Raw genomic sequence first — 12,668 nt, forward strand, 5'->3', positions numbered from 1 at the left:
AGGAGCGGCTCCAGCGTCCCAGAGCAGGCTGGGGGGAGCGGAAGGGTGGGGGCGGGGGCGGTGAAGGCATTGAGGGCGGGACTCTGTTTTGAGCGCTCCATGAAGCCCCCTGCTGTGAAAAGGAAAGTCCTCCTAGGCACAGCTCTGCAAGGCGCATCCTGCCCCTCCAGGACCAAAATGAAGCTGGCGTTGGCGGGCTCCTGAGTGCACCGTTCCCGCCCCGCCCCGCCCCGCCCCGCCCCGCCCCGCCCCGCCCCAACCCAGGATGGCCCTGGAGCTGCGCCTTGTGTTCGGCGCGGGCATCCCCAGAACAGCACCGTTCGCCTCGGTCGGCGGGCGGCGGTAGTACCCCCTGTTAGAACCCCCTCACTCCCACCCTGGCTCCCTCCGAGTCTGTCGTACCTTCCTTCTCCGTTCTTTCCCTCCTCCCCTTCCTCCCTCGTGTTCCTGTTGGGGCGCCGGGCACAGCCTCGGATTCCTCCCTCCCCGCAGCTCGAGTCAGTTTCCCCCACAGCAGCGGCGGCATCGGCGGCGGGCGAGGCGGCGGAGGTGGCGCGGGGACCATCTCGGCTGCCACCGCGCTTGTCCATCTTGGCTGACCCTCAGCTCTTTTCTGCTGCACCTCTGGGCACGCCGCTCCTCCACCCCTGCTCTCTTCACTCTGAAGCAGGCGGGGCGCTTTGCAGAATCCCCCGCCACTGCACCGCGTTCCCAGGCTAGCGCTCCACCGAGCAAGGTGCTCTCCGAGACTCCTGCCCCGCCGACCCTGACCACCAGGGGGTGCCCCAGGGACGTAGCTCCGCTGAGAGGAAAAGGCAAAGGGGACCATGCGGTGCCTGTCTCGCCGCCTGGTACTGCCGATCTTCGGGGTGCTCTGGTTCACCGTGCTGCTGTTCTTCTGGGTAAACAAGAAGAAGTTGGAGGTGTCGACGGGGCCTGAAGTGCAGACCCCCAAGGTATGGGGTTTGGCGGCGCGCCGGGCACGGGGCAGCTGTTTGCAGGAGGGCGCGCTGGATTTGTAGGCTCCCGGGAAGCCAGGTCCGGGGTGTGGGTGCTGTGAGCAGGTAACCGGGAGCCGAATGAGGCTACAGGGTGTTATTTCTGGATTACAAAAAGCTCGGGGTTATCTACGGACTTGCAGTGTGTGAAAGTGGGAGTGGGTGTGGGTAGTGGGCACGCGTCGCGGGCAGAGTGGAGCTGTCAACTTGGGCAACGCGCCAGGGTCCCGGGGCGAAGGAGGTGATGCAGATGGGCGGTCTGTGGACTCCACGAGAGAGTCGCCGGCGTTTGGGTTGGGTGGCCGGGCCGGCTGGTGCTGGCGCCCGTGAGAAGTCTGGCGGCTGCGCTGACCTCTTTCTTCCAGTATCTGCCGGGCCCCACCACCGGAGGCCAGAGGCGAAGGGTGCACCGCGTGCGTGTGCGTCTCCCGCGAATGCCCTGCAGCCTCCCAGGGCGGCTGCAGCCGGTGCTCATCTGGCCTCCTGCCACCCCTGCTTTGTAATTGTCCCTGAACCCTTAAGCTGCACTGGAAATTGAACACCAGTAAAGGGTCTGTAAAACAAACTCCTTGGTATTGGTGGGGAGTTGGGGAAATGAAAATTCAAGTGGCTTTTTAAACTCTTGCCCAGTTGGTCCATCTGAACGGAGCGAAGAGGTTCTCTCCACAGGCTCTCTCCTACCTCTAATTCAGAGCCCCCATTCCTCAGTCTCTTTCACTTCCACGCACCTGGCCATGGGCCAGAGAAGGAGGCCTCCTGGTTTCCTGACCAGTAAGGCAACATTTATGAACTGGGTCCAGAGCAGACACTGGGAAAAGTCCTTGGGAGAACTTAAGGTCCAAAGCAGGAGGCTGAAAAGAGTGGGGAGTCTCCCCAGTAAGTACAGTACAGAGGACCCGTGATTTGCCAAGTAACATAGTGGGCGTTTCTTTATAAGTAGTTGTGTGAGCTGGGTGGTACTATCCTTATTTCATAGATTAGGAACCTGGCTCAGTCTTTGAATGCCTTGCCTTAGGTCACTTTTCTGACTTGACCCCAGACCTCAGATATTGAGGATCTTTCTACTGTATCCAGGTTCCTCTCACCAGGATTCCCTTTTAACTAAGCCTTCTGACAATAGGTTTTGGAATCTTACCACAGTTTTCAGTTGTGTTTCACAAGCATTTTTTTTTTGTTGGTGGTGGGCCATGTGCCATCACTATGGGTACATAGATACAGAACTTACACTCTGGGGTGGGATCTACTCACTCACGGGCAGACCATACAGTGTGCGCAGGGCCAGGAGGGTCTCAGTGCTCTTGGTGTCTTGGGAGCCTGGGGACTTCCCAGAGGAGGACGTCACAGCACTGATTTGAGAAGGACGAACAGTAGGGCAGGGAGGGCATTCCAGGTAGAGGTTAGCTGCACCGAGCAGGCTCGGAGGAATGACACAGCACGTTGGGTGAGTTTGGCACAATTGGGGCGTAAAGCAGGTGGCAGACGCCAGGGATGAGGCTGGGAGGGAGGTGTATGTGGGTCATGTTGGGTTGCACCTTGTGGCTGCTAGGGGACCTTGGAGGGGCACTAAGCAGGGAATTGTCAAGGTCAGACTCATAACTTCAAACAGCCTTTCGAGCACAGGATCGATGTTCTTACTCACCTCAGACATGCCCATAGAGAGCTTTTCTCCTTTTTCCCTGGGTGGTTCTGCTCCTGGCGATGCAGCTAATGATGCCATGGGGACGTGAACTCTCTTTTGCATTGAAACTCATTGCCTGAAGTTCACTTATTCTTGGTTTCCACCAGGAATCTGGGACAAGAGACGTTTCCTTCTTTGTGCGCCTTGTGCTCCTCCCTTATCTCCTGTTCTCATCCTGGAGTGCACCGGACATATGCTGCTATGGGCCAGGCTCTGCGCCAGGGTTGGGGGCTGCCCTTTGTGGGGGGCCACTCTCACAGTTCCTGGTGGAGGCAGCATCGCAAACAAATGAGCAGACAAGTGGCGTTGGGAATGGTCTGGCAGCAAAGTGTGGACATTGTGCTGTGCCCTCACAGAAGGGGGAGGGGGTTCCAGTTTTGAGCACTTGCTCTTTGTCTTAACATTCTATTTTTTCTCCCCTCCCCCCTGTTTTCTGTATCCTTTATAACTACAAATTCCGTAAACTTAAAAAATCTTGATACCTTTTCTTAGGTGCCCTTCTGTTTTGGTTAGCATATTTCTCCTTCCTGTTCCTCACAATCGTGTCTGGGTATACATCTGCATAGATGTGTTGTGTATATTCGTGGGTGTGTTTGTCTGGAGGATGAGCTAACCCTCTGTAGCGTAGTGTGTCTGTGTCTGCGACAGAGGTGGAGAGGCAGAGATCTCGTCTTAGCCCCAGAACAATTTTATGCCCATGATGGATCTATTTGCTCGTCTTGCCTGAAGAAGTGCAGTTGGTTCCCAAACCTGACTGCATGCCAGAATCACGCGAGAGCCGGTTTGCCATACTCATCTTGGAGGTTGTGACCCTGTGAGTTTGGGAGAAGGTCCTAGAATCAGCATCTTGGCAAGTGCTCCATGGGAGTTGGAAGCAGCCTACTGATGGATGCCATTTGGGAGCTTGGTGAAGGATACCGAGTGTGTGGATTTTTTTATAATTCCGTTGGCCCCATGTAAAGTGTGCCCAAGTGACTTCATTCTTCCTGAGCTGCTGGTGGACTGAGCTTGTGTGGGACTGTGCACTCATGTGAAATAACCATAGCTAGGCTTTGGACGGTGCTTTCCGGATTCACAAACTCCATTTTACATACATTCATTATCTCTCTTAATCGTCACAGCCGCCAGATAAATAAAGCGGATAATACTTTCCTGCAGATAAGGTTGACTAATGAAGTTATACAATTGGCCTGTGATAACAAGGCTATTATTAAGTGGCTGAATCAGGGACCAGGGTAGAACGGGATCATTCTGGGAACTGCCCACTCACGTGCCCCTTCCATGCCACTATGGGCTGCCTGGGTCCGCACTTGTGGGTGGTGGGGCGGAGTTAGGGATGTTTATAGCATGTACTCCCCAATCCACTTCCTAGCGCTTTCATGCCTCATCCCTGGATGCTGGCCTTTGGAGAGCTGCAGGTGTGTGTGTGTGGGCGGCGGGGGGTGGGAGGGTGTTGCTGTGACTTGTGAGAGAACCACTTCAGTGGGAAATCCCGCTCTGCCCTGGGAGGAGGCCATCTGGGGCAGAGGAGGCTCCTCTGGCTGCTCAAAGTCCACCCTGGTGGGGAAGGGCCCGTGGGAGCTCATACCCAAACGCCGCAGATGGTTGCAGCACCTTTGGTTGAGAAATCATTTGTCAGGACGGGGATTGTTTCCTCAACAGTAGGAATTTGGACATTTGCTGGGATATTTGAATACTGGAGGAAACAAAAAAACCCCTCCATTTCTGAGTGAGTTTTGTACCCTAGGTTTTCCTAGGAAATGCTAGTGCACAGCCATGCAGAGAACTCTTGCGTTGGATGCGTCAAAGCCGCCGGGAACTTTTCCCCTGCGTAGGCCTCTTCTCACTGTGGTGGAGGGGTCAGCCTGTTTTCTGAGGTGGGGCCGTGGGTTCCCTGCCATTCAGTCTTTACAAAAGCTGGGAACGCCACTCGGAGAGGAGAGGGCTGTTTTGAGGGCTCCTGGGCTGGGGAGCTCCCGAATTTTAGATTCCATGCAGCACATTGCCTCACTGGGGGCCGCTACAGGTTCCAGACCCTCACTCCATTCTTCACCATGTTGGGGAACGTCTGCATTCACCCAGAGGTGGGGGGATCTCCAAAGTGGGCCTGGTAGTAAAATAAAATCTATGCCTGGCCACAGTCCACAGGGGACGAGGAAGGCGTTCTGTACTACCAGTTGAAGAAAATTAATTGAGATTTCCCCCCTTCGTTTCAAGAAGGGCTGGTTCTATTAATAGCCTCAAGTAAAGATTTTTTTAAGTTTGACTTTTTAATGTTGATTCTGTTCTTTTACCAGGTCCCCTACCACCACATCCAGCCAGCTCTAATTCCTAATTGGAAATTCTGTAACAAGTCTGATGTCTTAATTCAAACTGCATTTTAGTGATAAATACAGTACCAAAAAATACCCCTAAAACACTTTTATTTCTTCTCTCCCCTATCATTTGTTTGCCATTTGGTGAATTCTACAATAAATGACAGAATTAAAAAAGATAGGAAGCAAGCAAATTTGTCTCCTATTTCCTGAAACTAAATTTAGTCCAGGGGTTAGGCTTTAATAAAAGCAACAAAATATGTATATTTTTTGAGACCTGAGGGTACTTTTTGAGGAAAGGATTGGAAATGTAAAAGCTTTGAACAAAGTGCCTTGGACCCAGGTAAATGTATTTGTGCTGTACTGGAAATATAACAAGCACTATGAGAAAAGAACTTGTCTTCCTGTAACATTTGCATTGCGCCCATGCCTCCAGTATATGATACTGTTATTTCCCCCCAGTTAGTAGGTAATTTCTTCCAGGAAAAAAATCATGAATTTTAGGGACCCTAATTAATCTGCAGACGCTTGGTGCATGCATCTTGGACTCTATCCAGGGAATGTTGACTCTGGTGTGACCAGAAGTAGCTCATTATCACAGGAATGTTTATCCTCTCATTGACGCCTGCACCCGAACTGGGCCCGGGGCTGTGTTTTCCCCAACAGCAGGTTCCTGGAGCAGGTGGGCAAATGGCCCAGCAGTGGCTGCTATCAGAGGCTGGGAAGGATGCAAGTAGGAGGTGGGAACCTCAGGTAGTTAAGAAATAGCATGTCTTTGCTTTCTAGAGATCAAGAAGCTTTACAAACAAACCAATCTGAGTTTACCCTTGCCCCCTTCCAATCCCATCAAGCTGGTGGGAATGTCGCCTGGGTCCTTGGGGGCCGCTCTGGGTTGTACACATGTCCTAGCTCCCTTTCACAGCCAGCAGTCTCCCCCAGGTCCTGGTGGGAGGTCTGTCCCAGGGACCCACAGACCTACTTTGAGGGACTCTCTCTGAGTCAGTCTGCAGAGCTCTCACCCTCCCTAAACCCTTATTCCCCTAATTGGCCTGGTGCTTTTGGAGACAAACACTAGGAACCCCTGCCTCCAGTGTTCCTGGAGGTACAGAATGATACCTGCCCAAATCCGAGAAGACAAAGGGGCAAAACCAGGAAGGAAAGAACAATTAATGTCCCTGTCACAAGCCTACCCAGCCTGTCTAGGGACTACCCTTTTTCAAGGTTGCTCATCTATTTGTATTATTGGAAAGTGTTAATTTCCACTCATCAGAGATCACTGATAAACTGAACAGGGTCAGAATGAGGCTGCGTTGGCTGATGCCCTCAGCCGGGGATTTCCACACAGTCTGTTCACGGCCATATCGGCTGCAATGTCTGCCTGCGTCCTTCCCCACACCTGTCCGTTCACAAATTTCCCTGACGGCCTTAACCATGACCAGGCACCCACAAGCACATTTGGAAGGAAGGTGTTGCTCTGCCCCAGTGTAGTTTCTAATGCACACCGTTTTGTCAGTTCCAGAGCATCTCACAGTTCCCCGTGCTTTTTTTTTTTTTTTTAAAGAATCTGAATTAGAAAGCAGGGACAAAAGCCCAGTGCCACTCTTAGCGGGGGAAGAAGGGAGGTGGGGACTGTGAATCCTGCCGTGGCTTTTGCACATTCCACCCCAGAGACCAGCATTCTAGACCCGCCATCTGTTTGGGGACGTGAGTCTGGCCCTGCCCATGCCCTCTGTAGCTGGCTGCTGACTCTTCCACTTGCCTGAGCTGGGTGGTCAGCCTTCCTCCTCATGTGGCCCTCAGAAACTCACACTGCCCACCAGAGGCAAGCATAGAGAGACTGACCCTCTCCCGGTCGCTCCCGAGGTGTCATGATCAAGTGAGCTTTCACCTTCTGGATTTTCTTACACAAGTGGCAGTGCCAGCATCTCTTCCTGGTATAGGGAATGCCAGGACAGCCCAGATCCTCTCTTCCAGCTCAGTGGCCTCACCTGTGACATGGGAGCAACGTGAGACAGCACTGCCTGTCTCCCACTTGCCTTGCCAGCAGTCAGGCATTTCGGGTCACCTGTGAATGACTCTAAAGTGAGACCTCGTGGCCATCAATAATTACACCACAGATACTCTGAGTCTATTGCTTATCTTTTAATTAGTTTACCAGAAATGCTAGATTAACCAAAAAATAAATCAGCCTCTGAGTCCTCAGATGTTGAGCTGATTAAAAAAGAAGCCCTTTGGGATACTTACGGGCGAGCGTGCGCACACACACCCACACTCATGCACACACGGGCGCGCACACTGGTACCCTGGGGAATTCTGCAGAAGCTCCTGAAATTTGCTGGCTCTGGTATTTTGGTGTTTCAGAATAAATGGCCTGATGTGACCTTATGGGGCAGCAGTCTGCACTTGGCAGCAGCTGCTGCCGTCACAGGACCTCACGAACACTAGGAAGCTGGTAGGGAGAGAGAAAGACATCTCCGCGGTTTGAGAGAATATGTGCCACCCCAGGAGTCCTCTTTCCTTCCGTCTTCTTTCCCCGTGTCCCTCCTTTCTTCATCACGTGCCTCCTCCTTGTTCACATCCCCTGCCAAGCTAGTGGGGTCTACAGCAGAGAGCCCCGAAGCGCTTGGCCAGGAGCTCTAGGGAGAAGCCTGGAGGGACAGGAGCCCAGAGCGTCCCTCTCCCAGAGCGGACTCCAACCAAGGGCAGGAGCAGCCGGCCTTGCCGCTGCTCTGGACACAAAGGCACTTCTTTCTGAAGGGGGAACGCAGCCACCCTGAGCCTTTCTGCTCAAATGCCCGGAGACCAGCAGGAGCCCTCATTGTAGGAATTAAGGAGCCATTGGACCCACTGCCTCCCAGGAGATGCTGATTTTTGAGCACAAAGGCTCTTCTGCATACCATTTCCGGAGACAAGATTAGGCACTTAAAAAAATAATTAAATTCTCCTTGTGTCACTTGTCTTTTTAACTGTAAGCACTGCAGAAGTCTTTCAAGGAAATGCAGGGCAGAGAGACACACTCCTGTGTCCCTGCCTTGGATTTGAATACCAAGAGGAAGAAAACTCCCCCAGCTGTCTCCTTTCTGATGCTCCTGTTGTTCAGACGCAATTTGCATCTCATTCCAGTTCAGGGGAGAGTGGGAACACCTATCGGGATGGTATGACCACCCCATCTTGACCAGCTCTTTCCAGAGAGGTGGCAATCCCTTTTCTCTGTTCTCGAGAAGGTTTCGAAATTAGGATTTTCTTCCCTGGGGTCCAGGCTGAAGATTTATGTATCTTCTCTTGTTCCTTTGAGAACATTCTAATCATTCATCCTCTCCCCTCCAGCCACAGAGGCTGGCCTAATCAATATTTATGTGCCTACCACTCGCAGCTGCAACATGCAGGGATAATGGGCACCCAAATCCTTGGTGGCCATTGAAAAATTAGCTGGCGCCTGTATTTCAGGCTCATTGTTTTCTAGGATCTGGGGAGACCAGACCACGTGGATTAATTAAGCCACCCAGAAAATTGGCTGTTAATAGATGGCCAGTTGGTGGCTGCCAGCTGGGTGCTGAATTGACTCTGGTCCTGCTGTTGGGCTATGGTCCTCCACAGAAGAGGGACAGGCCCGGAGACTTGACTGATGACAGGTGAATCAGGGTCGGAAGGTAAGAGGTAGCTCTTCTCTCCACCACTTCGTGTGATGTTTGTTTACAGTTCACGAAGTGTCTTTCTTCACAAATACCTCATTCGATCCTTCCTGACACCCTATGAGGTGGATGTTATTACTATTCTCGTTTTCTGAAGTGTGATGAGTCAGAGGTGATCAGGGAAGGAGATGGGCAAGCTTGCCTAACCTGTGAGTGGCTTGGACTCACTCATTTGACTGTTTGCATTAGGCCAGGCTCAGCTTTCCTTCTCCAGGGAAAGCAAGCCTATTGTATCTAGGTCGGTATTACATGCGAACTTTTGTGTGCACAGAAAGTGAGCACTCTTGCTGAGAAATGGCTCCTGGCCCCTGATGAAACACCGGGATTGTCTTTCTGCATACCAGGAGGAACTGGGGAGTGTATTAAGGGAAACACAGAGCCTGTCTCTGGAGGGCCACTGGGGGTCCAGGAGGACCTTAGGTTTTCCTCCAGGATAGGCCAAGTTTAAACCACCTGCAGGCCTTAGAGAGATGTGCCACAGGACACTGCCTTGTGCTGTAGGAAGGTGCTGGGCCGGAGTGGCAGACTTGGGGTCGCAGGGAGCAGTGGAGAGAGGCTCTCCCACCCCTGCAGTCCCATGGTGGGCACTGACTCTGCCCTTGTGTGGTGAGCCCGCGCTGGGCAGCCACGTAGTCCTGCCTGGCTCCGGGGGGTCTGACAGCAGGAAATGAGGCTGCTCAACTCTTAAGTGAACAGGATTGTGCAATTAACACAGAAACTGTTGATTGGAATCCCTTTCATGATGAATGTGGTCCTTACAGAATCAGAAGCAATTTCTCTCCAAGAAGAAAAATGTCATTGAAGGAACTTAATGCAGCCTTATTTGAAATGCAAGGCAGGTGTGTGTTTGGCGTGGGGGGAAAGATTCCAGGGACTTAATTGCCTTTAGAGCTAGACACTCAGCAGCATCACCTGAGAGCCTCCTTCCTTCTCAACAACGGCAGAGGGCGCTCTGCCCGGGTCTTGCTGTTGAGCCTGGAATGTCCACTGAGGACTGCTCAGTTCAGTCCATTCCGTGTCAGGGTGTCCAGCCTGCAGCAGCCCAGGATGGCTATGAATGCGGCCTGACACAAAATCGTAAGTTTACTTAAAACATTATGAGGTTCTTTTGTGATTACATGTCACGATGTATTTCATGTGCGGCCCAAGACAACTCTTCTTCCAGTGTGGCACAGAGATACCAAAAGGTTGGCCACCCCTAGTAGATGAACTGCTGGTTCTGCCCAGTACAGGGCACAGACGGTCCTGGCCGGGCGTGACTTAAAAGTTGCTGTTCGTGTGTGTATTTAACCTTACGAGAGCATAAAGTCAGGAGGCTGCTTATGTCTTCACGGCATTTTGTCCACAATTCAGGTAAACTACCGAAGGGCTCATGTTCTGTGACCTGAACAGGGTCGGTCTCTGCTGCAAAATCCAGAGCGGAAGTGTGACTTTTTCACTCTTGTCCACTTCTACTGATGATGGCAACATTAAAGGGGACTGTATGGTTAGAGTGTGCGTGGAGTAGTAATGTAAACCCAGACAATCCTGGTATTTTACCTCCCGGCTTGGAGGCCCTGATGGTTTTCTAGTCACTTGCTCCATTTGGGCTCAGATCAACTCCCTACAGACCTCCCGTTTATTGTTAAATGAAATTAGGGTTTTAGCTTTTCTCTTAAAACTGAGCATATGTGTTTGGAAAACTTCGTGATGTCTACTAAAGCTGAACATATGTAAATGGCCTTGCAGTGCATTCCTAGCTTCGAACCCAGCAGAGATGCTTACCCCATGCACTGGAATTGGAGTCGGCAAACTTTTCCTGTAAAGGGTTTTTAGGTTCAGCAGTTCCTGTTGTAAGTAGTCAGCGCTGCTGTTGGAGAGAGCGAAAGACGGCCTGTGAAAGAGTGAGTGGATGTGTTCCAATAAAGCTCTATTTATGGACACTAAAATTTGAATTTCATATATTTTTCATGTCTCGTGAAATATTATTTTTCTTCTGGTATTATTTTCAAATATTTATAAATGTAAAACCCATTCTTAGTTTGCAGGCTGTGCCAGAGCAAGTGGCGTGCCAGATTCGGCCCGAGGGCTGTGGGATTCCCTTTATACAATGTGTGAGGACAAGGAAAACTAAGCTATGGCCTTGGGAGTCAGTTTCATGGTGACCCCTGGTTAGGGTAGTTACTGGAAGGGAGCCGTGGGGTGCTTTGGAGGGAGGGTGGCGCTGTTCAGTTTCTTCATCTGGGTGCTGGTGATGTATTCCCTTTGGGAACATTCATTCAAGACATGCTCTTCTCTGTTTGTACAATATATTCCACTCTAATTAAAAGTTCAGAAAGAAAACATCCAAACTGCGTGTGGCTTCTGACTGCAGGTGGAAGCACCTCGTTTGGGGTTAAAGTGTAGCAGTTTTCATTCTTTTTATAGCCACTGCTTTCTGTTTTCTATTAAGAGAGTCTTTGAAGGAAAGTCTGATAGGTCTTTCCAATTTCCCAGATCTTACTTCCTTTTATAGACAGGGAGACATTTAACCACCGCACCAGCCAACCCAAGTACAAGTATGGTGATGAGTGTTAACCCCTTAGTTGCCAGATCACAGGAAGATAGGGGAGGCTCCGGGAGAGAGCAGGGCCAGAGGGAAGGCCCTCGGGACCCATGGGTAGGACTTCCGCTCACTTCCGCTTCTGTGGGGGTATGGCTGCCCCCATAGTGAATCTGCGCAGAAATCCACCTGTGCTAATTGGTAAGAGGCGGAGGCTTAATTGGAGAGGATGGAATTATATGGCACAAGCGCCTGGCTTGTAGAAAAGCAGCTTCTCTTTTGTTTGCATTTTGGGGGGAAAAAGCAGAGAACTAACAGTCAGAACGCTTAGTAGGTGTCAGGTGCCTCCCGTGCCTCCTGTGTATTAAAGCCTGGGTGGTAGGCGTTACTCACTTTGTTTTTCAGATGAGGAACAGGAAGGCTCAGGGAAGTGAGGTGACTTTCCCAAGGTCGTGCTGGGTCAGACGAGGAGGAGCTGGCTTCCCCACCAGAGCTGTCTGGCTCCACGACCCCACTCTTCCCGCCTCACCAGACTCACCCATGCTTCCTTCTCTCGCCTCACAGTCACACTGAGTCTGGTCCCCTGAAAGTGATGGCCTCAATATATTTTCCTCTGAGCAGCCAGCCTTTATAGGCTGCCTGTGTTCTGCTTCCCAGAATTGCACACACTTGTTTAGACGAGAGCTGTTGAATGAAATAGTTTTATATCATCAGCTATCTCTTCTAGGACAAGTCTTTTTAAAACTGTAGTCAAAGAGAAAACTTTACAGCATTTTCAAAGAGAAATATATTGGGCTTTCAGCACTATTTGACATCTCTTATGAATCCTTCTCTCCTACAGATGACTAGGAATGCTTCTGCCCCCTGGGTTAGATTTTAAAGGAGCCTCCATGCCTTCACATTCTGGGGAGTGTTAATGTGCTTTGGGCACACCCCAAGACTGACTCAGGAGGGGACAAGGAGGAATTGATCCACAGGTACAGAAAATCCAAAGGCCGTAGTGGATGGTAAATACTCCCCACATCACCATTCGGAGAGGAATAGTCTTGTATCTATTATAGCATAATAGCACCAATTATTTGGTTGTTTGTGCTGAGGAGTTGAAAGCTATCATGTGCCGGGAAAATACTCAGCATGGAGCAGTAATTATGGATCAGCTGATGATAACGGATGCATTGGATTGACTGCTAATTAGATTATTAGCAACAAAAACAAATACCTGCTATTAACCATAAATAAACTGCATTTATGATATTTTCTACTTTTTAATGCAGATTTTTTTGGTAATGTGCAATTCGCTTTTTTCTTTTTCTGTGCCAAGACCTCCCAGGCTCCCCAGTCATATTAAGCGTATTTGTTTATTGAGCTGTAATCAAATCGTTTTCTTGTTTCCTTCCAGTCTCCAAAGGGGCTGAGGGAGCTGACATATACTGAGTGCCACATGTCAGGCCCTCTGTGATGTAT

General features: G+C 50.8%; 1 protein-coding gene across 1 annotated transcript in view; it reads left to right on the top strand.

Moving 5' to 3' along the window:
* The first annotated feature begins 312 nt into the window (after window positions 1-312).
* The window catches only part of GALNT14 (polypeptide N-acetylgalactosaminyltransferase 14), a 189,814-nt gene continuing 177,458 nt past the window's right edge, over window positions 313-12,668 (top strand). The window contains exon 1 of the mRNA XM_037066865.1: window positions 313-956. Within this exon, the coding sequence (XP_036922760.1) occupies window positions 828-956 (129 nt within the window). The 5' untranslated portion in view covers window positions 313-827. The remainder of the gene's footprint in view (window positions 957-12,668) is intronic.

The sequence above is a fragment of the Sturnira hondurensis genome, unplaced genomic scaffold (genome assembly GCF_014824575.4).
Source record: "Sturnira hondurensis isolate 20B ecotype Veracruz unplaced genomic scaffold, ASM1482457v3 Scaffold0016663, whole genome shotgun sequence".
NCBI classification, from domain to species: Eukaryota; Metazoa; Chordata; class Mammalia; order Chiroptera; family Phyllostomidae; genus Sturnira; species Sturnira hondurensis.